This window comes from Eucalyptus grandis, chromosome 2 (assembly GCF_016545825.1).
Source record: "Eucalyptus grandis isolate ANBG69807.140 chromosome 2, ASM1654582v1, whole genome shotgun sequence".
NCBI classification, from domain to species: Eukaryota; Viridiplantae; Streptophyta; class Magnoliopsida; order Myrtales; family Myrtaceae; genus Eucalyptus; species Eucalyptus grandis.
Window position 1 is genome coordinate 49,161,628 of NC_052613.1, and position 20,207 is coordinate 49,181,834.

The following is a 20,207-nucleotide window of genomic DNA, read 5'->3' on the forward strand; positions in this document are numbered from 1 at the left end:
GAGAGTGAGAGAGAAATTCTTCATCTCAGCCTGGATTCCATACCAAGGTTTCTAAGCAATGAGCAGCTTGATAAATTGTATCAACGAGAACCTCTTTTTTCCTACAGCTGGAATTGCATCAACAAGAATTCAGTTCCTCAAGAATCCACTTTATTCAATGATACAGGTGAGAGAGTTGTATCCAAAGTCAAGAATCAAGCTTTGGTTAAAAGAGAGAAATGGCCAAGAATCAAGCTCTCTGGTGGACAATTCGAATAAATCTCCTCTAAAAATGCTTCCGTATCAATCCTAAATGAAATCACACATCCCTTCGGGGTGCAAAAATCAGCTTTACGCAGTGGCACTTGGTATTAGCAAACGAACATATCAAGTACAGAAACTAGGCTGCAGTTTCCCATCTGTGAAACAAGAAAATCATTAGCCACCATTCCTGAATGACCGGAAAACACAATGCCCTGAAACAATTCATATTCTAGCAACACACCGAGCCATTAACGTACAAGGACATATCCCAGACGGGGAACTATGCATTTCAAGAACAAATCATCCCATTTGATGTAACATAGAATTTCGAAATGGAAATTCTATGCACTCTGTATTTAGAAGCAACTTAACATGTAGAAATCCTTTCATAAATCTGAAATCTGAGACTAATATGTTCTGCTGTATATTTCTTTGGGGACTTTTTTTTTTTACAAGTTATATAATGTCAATTATTTTATAACCTCGGTCGTATCTAACCAACCAAACATAGCATAGGATGGTAGATACCGATCTCCCATCTCTAACCCAAGATTTCTCAAACAGTGCACCTGACATAAGAAACATGGAGATTTCTCCACCTATTTTGTCCTATTCTCCAGTTGCCATATCCTGTAATCACATGCAGCTAATGTCTATGGCATTGGATGGCCAAAATAAGAAAAGAGGGTCCACAGCATTCCCACTCACATTAGAGCTTAATGCTTCTGGCAAGAAAATCCAGTCGTCCCAAACATAAAACCAAGTTGCTGCAGTATACCAGCATAACTCTAGTCCACAGTCTTCCACAAATTTGAAATTTGTGACCATTCCAATTCATACACAAGTTCATAACTTTTATGTGATTTTAACTTGCACACTAAGCATTCAAATGGTTTTTGCAGTGAGCTTTGGATGCTACAGCAGCTTACCATTTCCTACTCAATCTTCATGTCCATCTTTTTTTTTGGTAAAATCTTCATGTCCATCTTCATCTTCAGAATCTGCAAGGAATTAAAACTTTTGAGAGAGGCGGGACAAGCACAAAAGCCTTGTGTAAGAGCCACAAAAATAAGAAGCATAGGCTTTGCAAATAATGGTTCCTTAATCTTCCTATCATCCTGAGACACCATGCAGCGAAATTAAGGAAGATGACCCTCCGTTGCGTCTACAGCATTCCAATAACTTGTAATGGTGTTAACTTCTGCTTGGTCCTTTACAAGTTCCAAATCAGCTAACAGTAACCAAAGACAAGGAGAAAGAAATGGAAATCTAATGGACGTTCTGTTTGAGTGCATAAAGAAGGGAGTGACAATGTGTCATGATACCACCTAAGCAGATCTCTGTAAAAGTTTTCCTGATAAACAAGATCCTGACAGTGTACAAATCAGTTATGACAACTGGTGAAAAGATGGAAATCTACTCAGTGTTCCATAATAACGTTATGGGTCCATAGCTCCCCCAAAATCCTGCTTGGACTAATGAATATTCAATTAATGCAATCTTTTGAGAAAATCAAACTTTTCCCATGGAATATATAATTTTGGCTCAAGAATTTGCTAAATATGCTTTATGTGCCTTCTACGTGAGAAAATTTCAGATCTACTTTTTGTCAAAAGAAAATTTTTAGTGTAGAAAACACAAAATGATGATCCTTTTTGAAGATCAAAATTCAAATAGAAAAGCCCATCCTTATATGTCCTCCAATTCCCCAATGCGTTCTTATCATTTCACGCACTCTAATATCTTAATTATGAATCTCATGCATTGAATGATGACAAAGTTTTCCATAAATTTGCCTTCGAAGATCACAGCTTCCATTTCAAACTCTACCAATACATACTGATTATTAGTTATACATCAGATTGGTAATTTTGTCATAATGATATAGAAAATGAAACAAGGGCCAGTGTGGAGATATTTCTCCATAGAGAGACTTTGAAATACTATTCCTGAAAAGTTCACAGAGGAGATGACATGGTAACGCAGTTTATTATCTTTCTTTCATCAGAGGCATTTTTAACATTAGACCAAGGGAGACTAAAAGTCTTCAAACAGAAGGGAAAAAATCAGGAGTTCCACCGAGGGAATGATAATAAAGCATATTCACTTTTGCAATCGTTAAAAAGGCCCACGCTTGGACTCACCAGATCTGACATCATCAGTGACCTGCCCCCTCGCTTGAATTTGCTTCACAAGCATCCGGAATATCAATACCCACCAATAGACATGAAGAACAAGCAAGCAAATTAGAAGAAAATTGAACACATAATAATAAATTGGGCCGTCCACTGTGTGTTTGTCCTTATCCAATGTCAAGATAACCTCGTAGCTGTGGTTTACAAATGAAAACAAAAAGTCAGATATTAACTCCTGTGCAGGAGGCAGCAGCATATCAAAAGGCAGTCCCGTGAATGGCTAAAAGCTTATAATTAGTTATAACTAGTAAAGCTAAATTCTACGCTAAGAAGTGATGCTTTTCCACTACGATGTATGTTGATTAACATTTAAGAATGCCAAAGATTCACTGAGATTAGCACGATTACCATGAAGCAGCCTTTATTTTCTATGTTAGACAGAAAAAAGGACATCGGAACCGTTGTTCCGCTTCGATAAGATGCACACAGATTTTGAAGTTTGGACCACACAGCAATGGAGTGTAGCCTCTTTATAAAGAAAGAAGGCAAGTATATGGTGGGAGTCAGGACCATGAGAATGTTCAAGAAGGAAGTTACTGAAAGCTTTGCACTTTAAGGATATACAAAGTTGCTACCTTTTAGAAGAACCTAGAAATAGCATGACAAACAACTTTAGCAGGGATCAAAGTCAGGTGGTTGAGTAATCATGTGCGATAAGTTTCATTGTCAGCATGTCGCATCATGTGCCTTCCACTTATCCTGTAGTATCTGAAAGATTTTGAACTACGAAATATTCATGCAATAGCACAAAATCATTGCCCCAAGTAACTGCACATAACTCTTAGCTTGTCATTCTTGAACAAGTTAGGAGTATAGTAAGTAAATTAGAGTGGTTGAGTATTCTGTTGAGTCAAATGTGAGTGCAACTTTACAACAGGACTTACATCCGCACTGACTGATTATTTCTATTTGGCTCATAAAAGTTTCACCACAGGGAAGGATGTGTATCCATAGACTACAGAACTTCAAAATCAAACCTGAAAACAATCAACCATACAAATAAACATGACCACTCTATAGGTGACTAATCCAATTTGTTACCTACGCCTCAGATTCAAAAGAGTCATGAATCGCGGATATGGAAAGTGATGGAACACGCTAAAATTTTGCCAAAGATAAAGCAAACCATGAGCACGCTAGGTGATAAATGTTTACCTTGTACTCCAAATGATCCAGAATGGATAATAAATAAGACGCAAAATGATCCAAGACAAAACAAAGAGTAAAAATGCGCCACTGGCAACCATCTCTGCCCCAATGTACTTGGACATCTTCCCTATTTCCAGAAAAACATCACTGGCATCATGAAGAGCTAATACAACCGAACCCACTCGGGCAAACCTGCATAGGATAAATATGGAGAAAAAGAGAGAACTGTCATATGACAGCTTAATTTGAATAAAGTGTAGAGCCAATGGTGGAATAACTATCTTATCGAATGAATTAAGAAGCACGCTCTCTATCACAGGTGCCTATGCATCTAAAGAACTACCAAAAATTTTAGAAAGAAACTGTGCAGTGTTCTCCTGAAGCAAGAACCATGCCTTGCCATGCATGAGTACCCGATGCATCTACATTGCCAAATAAGATAAGCCTTCTGCTACTCTCTTTCTGCCAATTTACACGAATTAAAGAGTGAACCCTTGAGCAAATTTTAAAACATACCTAAATATGTAAGATAGCACAATTAGAATCACAGTTGCGACATGATGACTCATTGACACTCCAAAGTCGGATCTTCGTGTTTCCCAGAAAACCAAAGCAAATATGGAGTATGTGTAAAATCCAGCAGCATACATGTACACCGCCTTCAATTTCAATCTGAAATTCCAAAAAGAAAAGTCATTAAACCGATAAGCATACTTTCTGGAGGAAAACAGGATTAAACCCATTAGAATTTCAGTATGAGACACATGGAACTCACTTAATCTTCTGGTCAGGCCAGACCTGATCTCCTGGTCCTACCCAAAAGTATCTAGTATTAGTGAACCAAGGTTCATCATAGGTTACGTATAGACCCAGAAGCTGAGATGAAAGAAAGTAAACAAATTTCCATGCTGACTCCTTGAATTTTCGTATCTTCTTCCTGCCATCTGACTCTACATCCCTCGTTTGCTGCCCCTTCCCCAAAATCATCCATCTACCAACTGTCTGCGACATCATCAATTTTTTAGATGAAGCACAGAGATTTAGAAAGCAGGCTAACTTATCAAAGTGCAGAAAAGAAGGCTATAGTACCATTGAGAGCAGCAGTTAATAGCATTTTCAGTATGTTAAATACTTTTTGAAAAAAAAAAAACCAATTTAAAAGAGAGACTGATATACTCATTATTCAGTAACCAACTAATGCCAGAATCCTCAAAACCCCCCAATGCCCTCCTCTATACAGACCACAAAATAGCAAACGCAAGTCAAATGGTGTCCAAATAAAGGTTCAGTTTGCACAACCAAAGTGACTATACGCAATCACATAAATTTGATTCCCACCCAGGAGCCACGAAACGGAGAGGGCCAGAGCAAGCGTATGTACGTTGCAAGAGGAAAAGACCTCAGCCTCTGAACTGCTACACACTTTTGGGCAAAACCCAGCATCTCGACGAAAAGTTAACTCATGAAATTCAGCCTTTTCAGCGAGTCAAAGCCCAAGTCAGTACCCAGGACAACAAGTAGCAACGCCGCATGAATGCAAGTAACGCATCCGGTGATGTTATCTACGCTCTTCCAGTCGAGGCCTAGTCGAGGCATGATTAATGAACAGCACAGAGAGCTCGACCCTGTAATCCCCCCACGCGAACCATACACAACGCACCACGACACGCGCTACTACTACGTACTGCAACCGGACAACAAGTCACCGACCAGCTCGAATCGAAGTCAGGGACTCGCCAATACGCGGGGATGAAGAAGAAGGACGGCAATAATCCAGTAGAGCCGAATCGAACCGTACGCATCGACCGAGCAACGCGCGGGTGGGGGGCAAAAGACAAAAAAAGAAGAAGAAGATCTTTACCTCGAAGACGAACCTGTCGAGGAAGAATCGGGCGATGAGGAAGAAGAGGACGGAGAAGGGGAGGACGGCGACATCGCCGTACTCGGGGTACGACTCCCGCTCCCAATCGGCGCGCCTCAGCTCCTCAAAGTACTCCATGCCGGCGGGGTCGACTCGGGGCCACGAATCCCGACGCGGAGCCAATGCGTCCGGGACACGCCGATGCTGCTGGCGTCGGCGTCGGCGGCGGCGGCGGCGTCGGCGATGGGGATGGTTTCTCGCCTCGTCCCCGTGCGCGTGGCGTTGAAATCTGGGGAGAAGCGGAAAGGGACGGGACGGGGGGTTGCGGAGTTCAGGGGATCAGCGAAAGAGCGTGGCGGATCCATTAAAAGAGGATGATGACGATGGTGATGGAGGAAGGTCACGAAGTGGAGGTGGCGGCGGTGGTGGAGCCATTATTTTAATCGAGGATCCCAGAAATCGCACCCCCGCCCGCCCGCCCCCCGAAGCGCAGCGCCCGTCTCGAAGCCGCCCGTGTCGATGGCCCACCGCGCGGACACGATCCGCGCGACGCGGCCGAGCTCGACGAGCCTTGCTCCGCCTCCCCGAGTAGACCCCCGCCGGATAGTCGGTGGGGCCGGATTGGATTTTGTTCGGGGTCACATAAAATATTATTTGATCTGAATCTACTTATTTGTATACAAATTCAACGATTGGTAGCTCACCTAATTGTATCAATCCATACGTGACTTATATTACCATAGCGTGTAGATGCTTAAAAAACACCAACTTTTATGTTATACACGTGGTGCAAGAGACAAAAAAAAAAATTAGTAATTTTATGAGATTCGAATAAGAATTTTGACTTGTTTACGATTTTTTCCTTATTAAAAAAAAATTCGAGCTTCACAACAAAGTTTCTAACATCTCTTGAATTTAATAAGATAATAAATATTGACACGTAAAATCAAATGCTAATTTTCACGATTTTCAAAAGTGTTAAATTCTTTTACTATTTATGCTGAGAATTAGAGAAAACTAGATTAGTTGCAATATATCTCATAGTAGGCAAACCTCATGTTCAAGCCTTTCAAAGATTGCCTTTTAGCTACAAACTGCTTAAAGATTTAGTTTAGAATATAGAAATAATAAAAAATGCTAGGATGGAAACATTTCTAATTAGCTAAGCTGTATTTCTCAGAGAATCCTACCAGACTGAAAAAAAAAAAAGAAAAAAAGAGATGTTTAAAGAGAAATGAGAAAATTTTCACAAGCACACACTTTACATTCTTCGTGCCTTTTATAGGCTTCAAGAGGTCTCATAAAACAAAGATCATGCTCACGAGTCTTGAAACAAACATAAGCTGTGGGAATCCTAGTTGAGAATTATTTTAGGTAATATGAATAGTGATTTTTCTAGCCTATTGCTATCGTACTATTATCGTGATATGTGCTACGATATATTGTGCAAGCTAATCATCTTTGAGGGATAAGGATTCGTCTTCTGATGAAGTGAAGTCTTCCGCATTACGTTCTTGAGAGAATCTTTCTTTTCTGGCTCTCCTCCTTTCTAAAGCAAAAAGGACATTTTCAAAATTGTCTAGAGTTTATTTTGCTCTCTCATTGCTAAAGCTTGGGACATTGGATGCCCTATAGATACTAGGACAAGGTACATTAATGTCTCTAGCATCTGGGAAATTTGGCTGGGGCCAAGTAGAAGTGTTAGGCATTCCGTATGGAGGGGCATCAATGAGCATGCCAGCTAGTAGAATTCTTCTTTCAGGCATGATTGGCTAAGGCCAGTTCAATGTTTGGACATAATAAGAGACAATGTTGGGGTCTGATCCAAGAGATAAGGATAAGGTCTGTGATCATAAGAGTCTTGAGAGAAAGGTCTCCCCAATGAGCATAAGAGTCTTGAGAAGATTGTGCAAGATCATCTGTATCCATCATCTCTTGTTCTTGTGATTGAGTTGTCCTTACCTGATTCCGTGTCTAATTGAATTCTTCGAGTGTCTATCTGACTTCAAGTGTAAGTTCGAAATAGTCTCATGGGGCAGGTGTTGAATAATCCATATTTCTTTAGGAGCGGTTCGGTTTTCCTCACTTAGAATTCTTTAGAGTTCTCTCTAGTTATATTCAATAGATTCGGTGCAATTAGGGAATGACTTGTAAATACAAACTTCTTGAAGGTGTGGTTGAGGTTTGTATGTTATGGTTTCTACTCCTGTTGGAGCACTGGTGAAGTGCTACTATTTTGCATAAAAGTCCATGGTCATCAGAAAAACACAAGGGTATGTGTTTCTGGCTCTACTTGGGCAATTCTCAGCTCTTTTAGGAAGAGGCATTTCCTGTAAATCGGAGGATAAAACCATTTGAATACAGTCATGAGGTTTTTTGTCACTTTCATTCTCATTGTTATAGCCAAGTGCAATCAGTTTGATTAACTTAACAATGGATTTTTTAGTAGGAAATTCAATAGTTATTAAATACTTATTAGTTAAGTACCATAACAGTTATCGAAGCTTTTTAGGGAAATTATCTTTATTCCAGATTAATGGATATATGAATGGATATATGGGGTTTAATTCAAAAGGATGAAGAATTAAGAATCCATGGAATTTGAAGGGATATGTATGACACTACCACATGAGATTGTTAAGATTTTCAGTGAAATTGTCATTCTAGGTTTTGCTCAATGACCTCCTAGGGCTTTCCAGACTTGGCCATTCCTGCATTCTCTCAATCTTATATTTTTCTTATTGGAGAAAAGAATGCCTTGAAATGTACATATTGATTTCCGCCAGTACCTTTGGCTTGGAGAAAAAATCAACAAGCACATTTTTTTGCTCGCAATGTGTAGTTTTGAAGGAGTACTTCGAGGATCATTTAGCCCATTGAAGCAGTTAGGAATGAAATATTTGAATTTAGTCATCTGAGGAAAGGATGCTATATCCATTTATACTAGAACCAATAATATGAAGTTCAAACTTTTTTATTCCATTTTTGATTGCCAATATTTCATTAAAAGTAAAATAATAATGCATTTCAATCTAGGATAACTTTCTACTTTTGTATATACAAGATGCCGCTTACTATAAAGAAGATGTGAGTAGAATATAGAAATAGAAAATAAATTACCCCACCCAAAAACTCCAAACTTGAACCCAAAGATAAAGTGAAGAGGGCTTGCAGGTGAATTGAATTTTAGGCCCATTTAAAACCCACATTTTATTGGATGTTATTACTTATACCCATATGAATTTATTTAGTAATATTTACATAACTCATTTATGATCCAAATCATCATATATGGATCAATAAATGGATTTCAACTCATTTTGACATTTCTACTCCCAAGTTAGAATTAGGATGATCACAACAATTTGGCTTGTGTGTTGCGTTTTATATGCATCTCACTTCCTTTCATTTACGAATTGACGATCTAACCTCATTGATTAATTGCATATTGCGTTCGATGAGTTGTACACAATAAAAGCTTATGAAAATGTAAGGATTTTCTATTTCAACGCAGATTTACTCCATAGATTTTATAAAATTAATTGAAAAATAGGAATTTGTAGACGTGGCGTGACTTCTTATCCAGATGGAGCTACAAGGCTTGTAAAATACAATTTTTTTTGGTCACATTGTAATATACAAGTTCAAAGATTCATTTTTTGGGGAATGTTTCAGGCCATTTTTCCAAACTCAACTTAACACTGCATTATTCGGCCCATTTGATATTTTAGTATTGATTTATCCTATCTCAAAAGTTTAGTTCAATAGGAAGTTCAATTAAATGCGTTTGGCAATCATGATAAAATTCAGAATATAATAAAATTTATCCTATCTTACGTTTGGTACTTACTTAAGACAGCATAAAGTTGGATGGATATAGGCAAAATAAAATTATCCCATGGAAAATGTGAAATAAAAGTTGATAGAATTTCTAATATCCCCAACCAGAAAGTTAATTTTCTTAAATAACAAACTTATTAAATTAACAAAATTGAAATTGTTTTCAATATAAATAATATTTGAATTCTAATATAAGAAATTCAAAATAACAAAAAATAAAAATGTAGTTTTTAAATTTAATCTTATATATATTCGAATTTAATTCTATCTTATTATATAAATTAAATATATAAATATAAATATATATTTGTATTTATTACATATTTTAGGTATTTTTGTATTTTAAATATACTAGTATATTTTAATATTTAATAAATTTTTATTAGAGAATGATGGAAGGAGAAAAAAAGAAATAAAATAATAAAATAATTTTAAAAGATAGGAAAAATAAAATAAAAAGCAAATAAAAATAAATTAGGGAATAGTATAGCGAGAGATTTTTATCATCTCCATTTGTGAACTTTTGGGTTTATTTACACTAATATACCATATATAACATTTATGATATTATGTGAATATATTCAATATAATTATTACGATTCACCAAATAGTAGATAATATATAGCAAAATTCCCGAATTTCATAATCTATTATATCAAATTATATCTTGATTAGAAATCCAGATGTAGCCTTAAAGGTTTGTTCCACTTTGGAAATAAAAAAGAAAAAAAGCATCATGGGAGTTTCTCGTTTCTAATTTTACAACAAATGTGAGGGCTAGCTTGGTATGCAAAAGCTTTTATAATTTTCATCTAAGCGAAGAGGAAAATAAAAAAATAAAAAAATAGTCTTGATATCCTATTTTCTTGAAAACGTGTTTGTTTTGTGAAAACAAGAATATTTTCAATAGAAATCAAAATTTGGAAAGGTATTTGGTTGGGTTGTTTTCAAAATTTAAAACATTGTTTAATCTTATTGTTTTTTCACGTACATATCCAGATAGACTGTCTTATAAATTTTTGAAAAAAATAAAGAATTTGTCACGCCCCGAATCTCGAGACACGTGAACAATCTGCCATGGTCATGTAAATGTGACATTCCCAAGTAGTGTCGCCGACCCCATTTAAATTATTATGCGTATGCGGAACGTGCTAATAAACCCCTAACAAAAACATACAGGATAGGACAGCAGAAAAATCAATTCAAAATCAAACGAACATACTTTCATACATCATCATTCCAAGGCTTACATACACCAACATGATCCAGAGACTATATGCACTAAAAATGGGTCCGAGTTTATGTACATAAAAAAGGATCAGTCTACACAACATGGATCGGTCCGTCAAAAAGAGGAACAATCCTAAGACTACTAGTCGGCCTCGTTCGTCGATCCCACATCTTCCACATCTGACTACACTAGGTCCGGAGACGGTGGGTTGTCCACCCTACCATCAGGAAGGTCAGCTACACCCTCACCCAGAATAGTATCCATCACGGCCAATGGAATATCAAAATTATCGAGTGGACCAATCCTAAAGCCATTGGCCCCAAAATGGAACCAAGCCCTAAACCTATGTGGTACCCTAACATCCTCAGTCTCCTGAATCCATACGGTGGTCCTGATCAGCTCGTAAACCCAATGACTTCCAGGATCAGGGAAGTTGTGCACCTGCTCGATGATATGCAAACTGGGATGCCATTCTTCTCTGGAGGTCCTACCATCTACAGCCCTATAATATTTTTCCCACAACAGGGATGAAACATTGTCTCAGCAAGTTCACCCCTCCTAAACCCCTATTAGAAAGAAAATACGCCACATAGTGATCTAGCCACACAGCACAGAAGACTTACCTCGCCTTCTTGCCTTCCTGCAGTTAGTACAATTCATATCACTCAAACACAGGTAATAATAGGAACTTAAACCATCGGAACACAATCAATTTCACTTAATTTCGCAATCACAGTAAGCGTTCCAAATTATTATTCACTGCCACATAAGGGCATAGCCTACTCGCAGTTCGGCTATCTATTGACATATAGCCAAGCATCGCCTCCTCACCTTGGAGCGTGGCTTCGTCAATACATCAACGGCGTTCCCGAAGGAGCATGAGCCCAGAATCAACTGCGACCCGCATCCGTTGTATGGGGCATCTCATATAGGGGCAATTCTAGCTCAATAACTCAAGACAATTCCTCTTAATCATCATACAACAACTCATAATCAACCCAAAGCACTTTGCACATCACTCACATACCCCAATTACAATATTAATCTTTAAAAATTCAATTCCGATGCCAAACCCAACATTTGAGATTTTCTAAATAAAATCCATATTTTCCACAATCAACACTCAATTTGCATTAACCACTCATCAATTTCAAATTCTAAATATACAAAGAGCGATCGGCACGAAATTCTAAGTAATTGGGATCAAAAATAATTTTTCGAGTTTTTTTTTTAAATTTAAAATTTTCGGAATATAATAATTATTAAATAATCAAATAATTTCGAAACATTTATTTAAATCATAAACAAATCCCTTTAAGTCGCATCAATGCTTATATTAAAATAAACCTACTTAACCTTTAAACTGAACATACTTTACCTTAATTAATCACCTTAATCTAATCCACAACTAAATAAACTAATCTAATAACCTAATCTCAATCAACCTAAGCTAAACACACTTAAGGCATCATTAACCCGCTAATCAAGGTTTAGTGAGCTAAACTCACTGGAATCGTTTTCCGACGAGTCTTCGGCGAAGAGCATGACGATGCCGACGACAAATCTACACAAAGCAACACCAAAGGAGGTCGGGAAGAGCCCGGAAACGCTCCTTGAAGATTCGGATCTTGCTGGCCGAAGGTCTCACGGTCGGAACGGAGGCACGCCGGCGGCAACTTGGATGGAGATGGACCGATGGAGGCAGTCACGACTCGAGATGGCAACTTGCGGCGACGAACGGCGGTGATAGAGGCTTCGGCGAGGTGCTGCGATGTTGGGCAACAGTTGAGGGACGGCGGACAACGGGCTGGAACTCGTGGGCGAAGGCAAGGTAGCTTGCACGCGGGACGGCGTGTGGTCGTGCGCGGACGAGTGGCGACAGCGAGCTCTGGCGGCGAACGGCAAGCGGCGGTGAGCGAGCGGGCGAAGGGCGGACGAAGGGGGGGTCGGTTTTGTTGGTTTTCTTTCAGCTTTTCCCTCTCTCTCTCCTTCCCAAGCTTGAAGATGATGGAGACAATGGGGAAGTGACATCCCACCTTTTTGGGATTCAATCTCCACCCTCCAAGTGTCACCACCCTAGCCAATCTTGCCCCACCCCATGACATCAATTGTGATGTCACAATCTACTAACTCCAACCTCCCACAACCTTAGTCCAATAGGTTCAATTTCATTTTCCGCCGGAGCATAAAATCTTGTGAGCTAATTTCTTCAATTCCATTCAATCCTCTTCCAATTAAGTCCAATTAAAGTCTATAAATTAATCCAATGTTCCTAATAAGATTTGTGACACACCATGACTTCCAATTTCAAAATTCAATCTTAATTTCACGATTAATTTCACTTTGGTACGATACTAGCACATTCTAATCTACCGGGTAGCTTATAGAAATTTTTATGCATTTGACCTGTGGTTGATCAACTCAAGCCACAATGTACATCTTTGATACATTGGCAACTTTTAGTTGTCGGGGTAATCTCAAGATTTCAAATACGGGCACAGGATACCCAATTGATCGAAAAGCTGGTCTAGTGCCGATCGACAAGAATTGTGTAATCCGGTGGAATCACCCACACCTGATCACATGCCTCTGTTGAGCCGACCTATTTCCGATCTCTAATTGATTTTTATTTGTGCCGTAATGACCCTTGCAGATTATCTCGGTCGAAAGGTCGCTTCCTGATCAAATTCTCGAGTCTGATGCATTAGAATTTTTTAACGGTTTCACCTAATATACTAGTTTTCACATGAGTGGCCGACCCAAGGAAATGAACTATATGCGTGCCAAAAATGCCCGTCTCAATTTATTGAAATTAGAATTGGAAAATCGGAATGTCACAACTCTTCCTCTCTTATAAAAATTTCGTCCTCGAAATTTAAATCATTACACATCTGAAGCAAAAAGGTGAGGGTACAATTCTCTCATCGAATCTTCGGTTTCCCAAGTTGCTCCTTTAGTGCCGTGGTGTTGTCAGACCACTTTGACCAATGAGATGGTCTTGGTGTGCAAAACTTGCTCCTTGCGGTCCACAATTTGAACCGGGCTTTCAACATACGACACCCCGTCATCCACGTTTAATTCCTCAAAATTTAGAACGTGTGTTGGATCAGGTTCATACTTCCTTAACATCGACACGTGAAAGACGTCATGCACTTGTGCCAACCTCGGCGGTAGTGCAAGACGATACGCCAAAGTCCCTATTCTTTCCAAAATCTCAAAGAGACCTACGTACCTCGGACTCAGTTTCCCCTTTTTGCCAAAGCGGGAAGTTCCTCTCATCGGTGACACCTTCAAAAAGACATGCTCACCAACTTGGAACTCCAATGGCCTTCGACGCTTATCAGCATAACTTTTCTGACAGTTCTGAGCGGTTTTTAATCTGTTTCTGATGACTGCAACTGCCTCCACTGACTGTTGAACTAACTTTGGGCCGGTGATCTTTCTTTCCCCGACTTCGTCCCAACACACTAGCGTTCTGCATGCTCTGCCATACAACGATTCAAAATGAGCAATTTGAATACTCTGCTGATAACTGTTGTTGTAGGCAAACTCGACCAGATGAAGCTGTTCCTCCCAGCTTCTTTTGAAGTCCAAGACGCAAGCTCGCAGCATGTCCTCAAGAGTCTGAATTGTCCTCTCAGACTGGCCATCAGTCTGCGGGTGATAGGCCGTACTGTACTGCAGCTTCGTTCCTAAAGCGGATTGCAAGCTCTTCCAAAAAGCGGCGGTGAATCTCGGGTCCCTGTCCGAAGTAATTGTAATCGGCACTTCATGCATACGAACCATCTAACGTACATACATATCTGCGAGTCTATCTAAACTCAAGTCCCTTCGAACCGCAATGAAGTGAGCTGATTTTGTCAGCCTGTCGACTACTACCCAAATCGAATCATTCCCTCTCTAGCTCATCGGTAGTCTCGTCACGAAATCCATCGTGATATGCTCCCATTTCCATTCTGGGATCTCGAAGGGTTGTAGAAGTCCTTCCGGTTTGCAATGCTGAGCTTTCACTTGCTAACACGTCAAACACTTGGCGACATGCTTGGCGATGTCCGCCTTCATGCCACGCCACCAGTAGTGTTGACGCAGATTTTGATGCATCTTGGTACTACTAGGATGAACGCTGTAACTACTACAATGCGCTTCTGATAAAATCTCCTCTCTAAGCTCCACATCATCAGGTACAACCAATCGTCCTTGGAACCTCAACGTTCCATCTTCAGAAATCTGAAAGTCAGCCTTCCTTTTCTCGGTATCCTCTTGCAGGATTTTTTAAATATCTAGATCGGTCTGCTGAAGCGTTCTTATTCTGACCTGCACTTCCGGCTTAATTCTAAGGGTGACCATAAGATTTAAAAGGTGGCCCACCTCGAATTTGAAATCTGAATCTCGTGTTCTCTCAATTAGACCCCATTCCTTGAGTACCATATGGGCAACTAAAGACTTCCTACTCAGTGCATCGGCGACCTTGTTCGCCTTTCCGGGGTGATACAAAATCTCACAGTCATAGTCCTTTAAGAGCTCCATCCATCGATGTTGTCTCATATTCAACTCATTATGAGAGAATAAGTACTTGAGACTTTGATAATCAGTGAAGATCTTGAATCTTTCTCCGCATAGATAATGCCTCCAAATCTTTAGGGCAAAGATGATCGCTGCAAGTTCTAAGTCATGCGTTGGATAATTCAACTCGTGAGGTCTCAACTGATGAGACGCATATGCAACAACCCTACCATGCTGCATCAATACACAACCCAATCCTTTAAACGATGCATTACTGCAGATCTCAAACCCTCCCAGACCAGATGGAATAGTAAGCACAGGTGCGGTAGTTAGCTTCTACTTAAGCTCTTGGAAACTACTCTTGCACTTCTTCGTCCACACAAATTTTTCTTCCTTCTTCAGCAGTCTCGTCATCGGTGATGCTACTCCTGAAAACCCTTCTACAAATCGTCTGTTATGCCCTGCTAAACCCATAAAACTTCTGATTTCTGTCATTGTCGTTGGTCTTGGCCAGTTGATCACTACTTCAATCTTGGCTGGATCCACTAAGATTCCCTCTCCGGAGATGACATGACCTAGGAAAGCCACACGAGTTAGCCAAAACTCGCACTTATTAAACTTGGCGTACAGCTCATGCTCTCTCAAAGTCTGAAGCACTATCCTTAAGTGCCTTTCATGATCCTCAGTACTCCTTGAATACACCAAGATGTCGACGATAAAAACAATTACAAACTGATCTAAGTACTCTCTGAACACCCAATTCATTTGGTCCATGAAAGTAGCTGGGGCGTTTGTCAACCCAAACGGCATTACAGTAAACTCATAATGGCCGTATCGGGTGTGAAACGCCGACTTCGGTATGTCTTCCTTCTTGATCCTTAACTGATGATACTCTGTTCTCAAGTCGATCTTAGAAAATATCGATGCTCCCTGAAGCTAATCAAACAAGTCATCAATCCTCGGCAATGGATACTTGTTCTTAATCGTCATCTGATTGAGTTGACGATAGTCGATGCACAAGCGCAAGGAACCATCCTTCTTCTTTACGAACAGAACTGGCACTCCCCAAGGTGATGCACTAGGACGAATAAATCCTTTATCCAACAGCTCTTGCATCTGCACCTTCAGTTCCTTAAGTTTTGATAAGGCCATTCGATAAGGAGCTTTAGAGATTGGCTCTGTCCCGGGGGCTAATTCAATCACAAACTATATCTCTCTCTCTCTAGCGGTAAATCCGGTAACTCTTTCGGGAACACGTCTGGGAACTCTCGCACCACTGTGATATCTTCGATCTTCAACTCCTCCACTGTCGTGTCCACGACAGTCGTTAGGTAACCTTGGCAACCCTTGCCTAGCAAGCAAGTTGCTTCGAGCGATGAGATTAAGGAAACCGAGGGTCCTCATTGACTCCCAATAAATTCGAAACTCTCACTCCCTAACGGGTTAAACTGAATTGCTTTGCGATAATAGTCCATTTTAGCTCGTTGCTTGGTGAGCCAATCCATACCAATTATCATGTCAAAATCAAACATGGTTAGGACTATCAAGTCTATCTTCCCCTCTTGCTCACTAATCATTAACTTGTAACCAAGACAACCCAGTGTAGCTAACACCTTATCCTCCAACGGCGTAGATATGCTAATCACAAACTCCAACAACTTAGGAATTAATTCTACCAACTTAACATATCTTTCAGCTATAAATGAATGAGAAGCTCTAGGATCAAATAAAGCACAAGCAGGTTGGTCGTTCAGTAAGACCATACCTGTGATCACGTTAGGCGCTTCCTCTACCTGTCCTCTGGTGATTGCATAAGCCCTTCCATGAGCTGGAGGTCGGTTCAATCCACCATGCGGCATGATCTGCGGCGCGATTCCTCTTTTCTGACCCAACGGTGGCGATGGTGGCAACTGACGCTGTCCCATCTGATTCCTAGGGTAATTCCTGGATATATGACCCTACTGGCCACACTCATAACAGGCACCTGTCCTAGAGGAACATGGGGCTGAACCATGTCGCCTTCCACATGAAGGACACACTCCATGATGGTTCGGTGATGGTTTCCTTATCCCACCCTTCCTATTGAGTGGAACAGGATATCTTCCTCCATACATCGGCCTCTTCCCAAACCGATTACCTTCTCTGTTCGAATTAAACCGCGATCCAGATGCAGCAGCTCTCTCATTCTGGTCTTTCTCAATCAGCTGGGCCCACTTATAAAGGTCCTTGTACTCCTTCAGATCTAATGGTACCAAAAAGCTCCTCACCTCTGGTCGAAGCCCATCTCTAAACCTTCGAGCTCAGTCTGACGGTCTCTAAACTAACTCAAGGGCATACTGCGATAGCTTAGCAAACTTCGCTTCATACTGATCGACTGTCATCGTACCTTGACGAAGACACTGAAACTTTGCCATTTTCACCTCTTTAGCACAATCAGAAAAGTATTTCTCATTGAAGACCTCTAGAAAAGCATTCCACTCTAGAGCTACACCTTCAGGGAATACTATCCCTTTATTAGTCTTCCACCAGGTAGCTACGATCCCCCTCAATTGATAGGCTGCCAAAACGACCTTATCTGCTTCAATGCACATCAGCAACTCAAAGGCATTCTCTAACTCCTAAACTCATAGTGTTGCGGCTTCAGGATCTCCCACTCCCGTGAACATTGGCGGATTCAACCTCAGAAAATGTTGTACCAACTTCTACCTAGGCCTCCCAGCGGCCACATTCTCAGGTGGAATTTCAACATGATCCATTTCAGCTTCAACGACCGGTACGACGGCAGTAGGTGCGGCGGCAACTGCGGCAACAACAACAGCGTTGGCGGCATTAGTAGCATTGGTGGCAGCGGCGGCTGAAGCAGCCGCCTGCTGGTCTAGTTTGTCACCCATCAACTCAAGCATTTGCATGATTCCAACAAACCTCGGATCCTCAGGGGCTACTGCATCATCTGGAGGCGATGTTGCTCCACTCGCACTGGCCTCAACCTGCGCTCTCCCCAGGGCACCTCGAGCACCGACCTTTATCGGCGATCCACCCCGAAACACAGGGCCTATTGCTCTCTTCCTAGCAGCTCTTGGCACTCGGTCACTCATGCTACAGGCTCAATATAGATGTCTATTTGCAAATTCTAATACCACATTAGAATCTGAGTGACCTCACAACAAGTTAACAAACAACTAACAATCACTTGCATCAATATAATAAAAGCATTTCCTATCAACTATCCCATGACACCCACGTACCTTATCAGTCCATACATGAACCATGCTCTGATACCACTTAAACGGGGTTATCACACCCCGAACCCCGAGACAGTGAACAACCGGCCATGGTCATGTAAATGTGACATTCTCAGGTAGTGTCGCTGACCCCATTTAAATTATTATGCGCATGCGGAACGTGCTAAGAAACCCCTGACAAAAACATACGTGATAGACGGCAGGAAAATCAATTCAAAATCAAACGAACATACTTTCATACATCATCATTCCAGGGTTTACATACACCAACAGGATCTAGAAACTATATGCACCAAAAATGGGTCAAAGTTTATGTGCATAAAAAATGGTCAGTTTACATAACATGGATCGGTCCGCCAGAAAGAGGAACAGTCCTAAGACTACTAGTCGGCTTCGTTCGTCGATCCCACATTTTCCACATCTAACTATATTGGGTCCGGAGACGGTGGGTTGTCCACCCTACCATCAGAAAGGTCAGCTACACCCTCACCCAAAATAGCATCCATCACGGTCAGTGGAATATCAAAACTATCAAGTGGACCAATCCTAAAGCCATTGGCCCCAAAACGGAACCAAGCCCTAAACCTATATGGTACCCTAACATCCTTGATCTCTTGAATCCATACGGTGGTCCTGATCAGCTCGTAGACCCAATGGCTCCCAGGATCAGGGAAGTTGTGCACCTGCTCGATGATCTGCACTGGGATGCCATTCTTCTCCGGAGGTCTTGCCATCTACGGCCCTGTAATATTTTTCCCACAACGAGGTGAGATATTGTTTCAGCAAGTTCACCCCTCCTAAACCCCTATTAGAAAGAAAATACGCCCCAGAGTGGTCTAGCCACACAGCACAGAAGACTTACCTCGCCTTCTTGCCTTCATATAGATTAGTACAATTCATATCACTCAAACACAGGTAATAATAGAAACTTAAACCATTGGAACACAATGAATTTCACTTAATTTTGCAATCACAACAAGCATTCCAAATTATTATTCACTGCCACACAAGAGTATAGCCTACTCGCAGTTCGGCTATCTACTGACATATAGCCAGGCATCGCCTCCCCACCTTGGAGCGTGGCTTCGTTAGTACATCGATGGCGTTCCCGAATGAGCATGGGTCTAGAATCAACTGTGACTCGCATCTGTTGTATGGGGCATCCCATATAGGGGCAATTTTAGCTCAATAACTCAAGACAATTCCTCTTAATCATCATACAGCAACTCATAATCAACCCAAGGCACTTTGCACATCACTCACATACCCTAATTACAATATTAATCTTTAAAAATCTAATTTCGATGTCAAACCCGACATTTGAGATTTTCTAAATAAAATCCATATTTTCCACAATTAACACTCAATTTGCATTAACCACTCATCAATTTCAAATTCTAAATATACAGCAGCGATCGGCACGAAATTCTAAGCAATTGAGATCAAAAATAATTTTTCGAGTTTTTTTTTTAAATTTAAAATTTTCGGAATATAATATATTATTAAATAATCCAATAATTTTGAAACATTTATTTAAATCATAAACAAATCCCTTTAAGTCACATCAAGGTTTATATTAAAATAAACCTACTTAACCTTTAAACTAAACATACTTTACCTTAATTAATCACCTTAATTTAATCCACAACTAAATAAACTAATCTAACAACCTAATCTCAATCAACCTAAGCTAAACACACTTAAGGTATCATTAACCCGCTAATCAAGGTTTAGTGAGCTAAACTCACCGGAATCGCTTTCCGACGAGTCTCCGGCGAAGAGCACTACGATGCCGACGACAAATCTACACGAAGCAACACCAAAGGAGGTCGGGAAGAGCCCGGAAATGCTCCTCGAAGATCTGGATCTTGCTGGCTGAAGGTTGCCGCTCACAATTGGAACGGAGGCGCGCTGGCGGCAACTTGGATGGAGATGGACCGATG

At 40.5% G+C, this 20,207-nt stretch overlaps 1 protein-coding gene across 2 annotated transcripts; it reads right to left on the reverse strand.

Annotated features, from left to right (window-relative positions):
* Positions 1 to 48: 48 nt before the first annotated feature.
* On the reverse strand, positions 49 to 5,919 carry LOC104433341 (ASC1-like protein). 2 transcript variants are annotated; one of them, XM_010046040.3, is made up of 7 exons: positions 5,449 to 5,919; positions 4,363 to 4,589; positions 4,104 to 4,259; positions 3,594 to 3,779; positions 2,388 to 2,572; positions 1,173 to 1,244; positions 49 to 398 (listed from the first exon to the last, which is right to left on the reverse strand). In XM_010046040.3, the coding sequence occupies exons 1-6, from the start codon at positions 5,584 to 5,586 to the stop codon at positions 1,183 to 1,185; spliced, it is 954 nt and encodes a 317-aa protein (XP_010044342.2). In that variant the 5' UTR covers positions 5,587 to 5,919; the 3' UTR covers positions 49 to 398; positions 1,173 to 1,182. The 2 variants fall into 2 exon arrangements, with proteins under 2 accessions (XP_010044342.2, XP_018724585.1); XM_018869040.2 differs by having other exon boundaries at positions 5,462 to 5,601.
* Between the last annotated feature and the right edge of the window lie 14,288 nt (positions 5,920 to 20,207).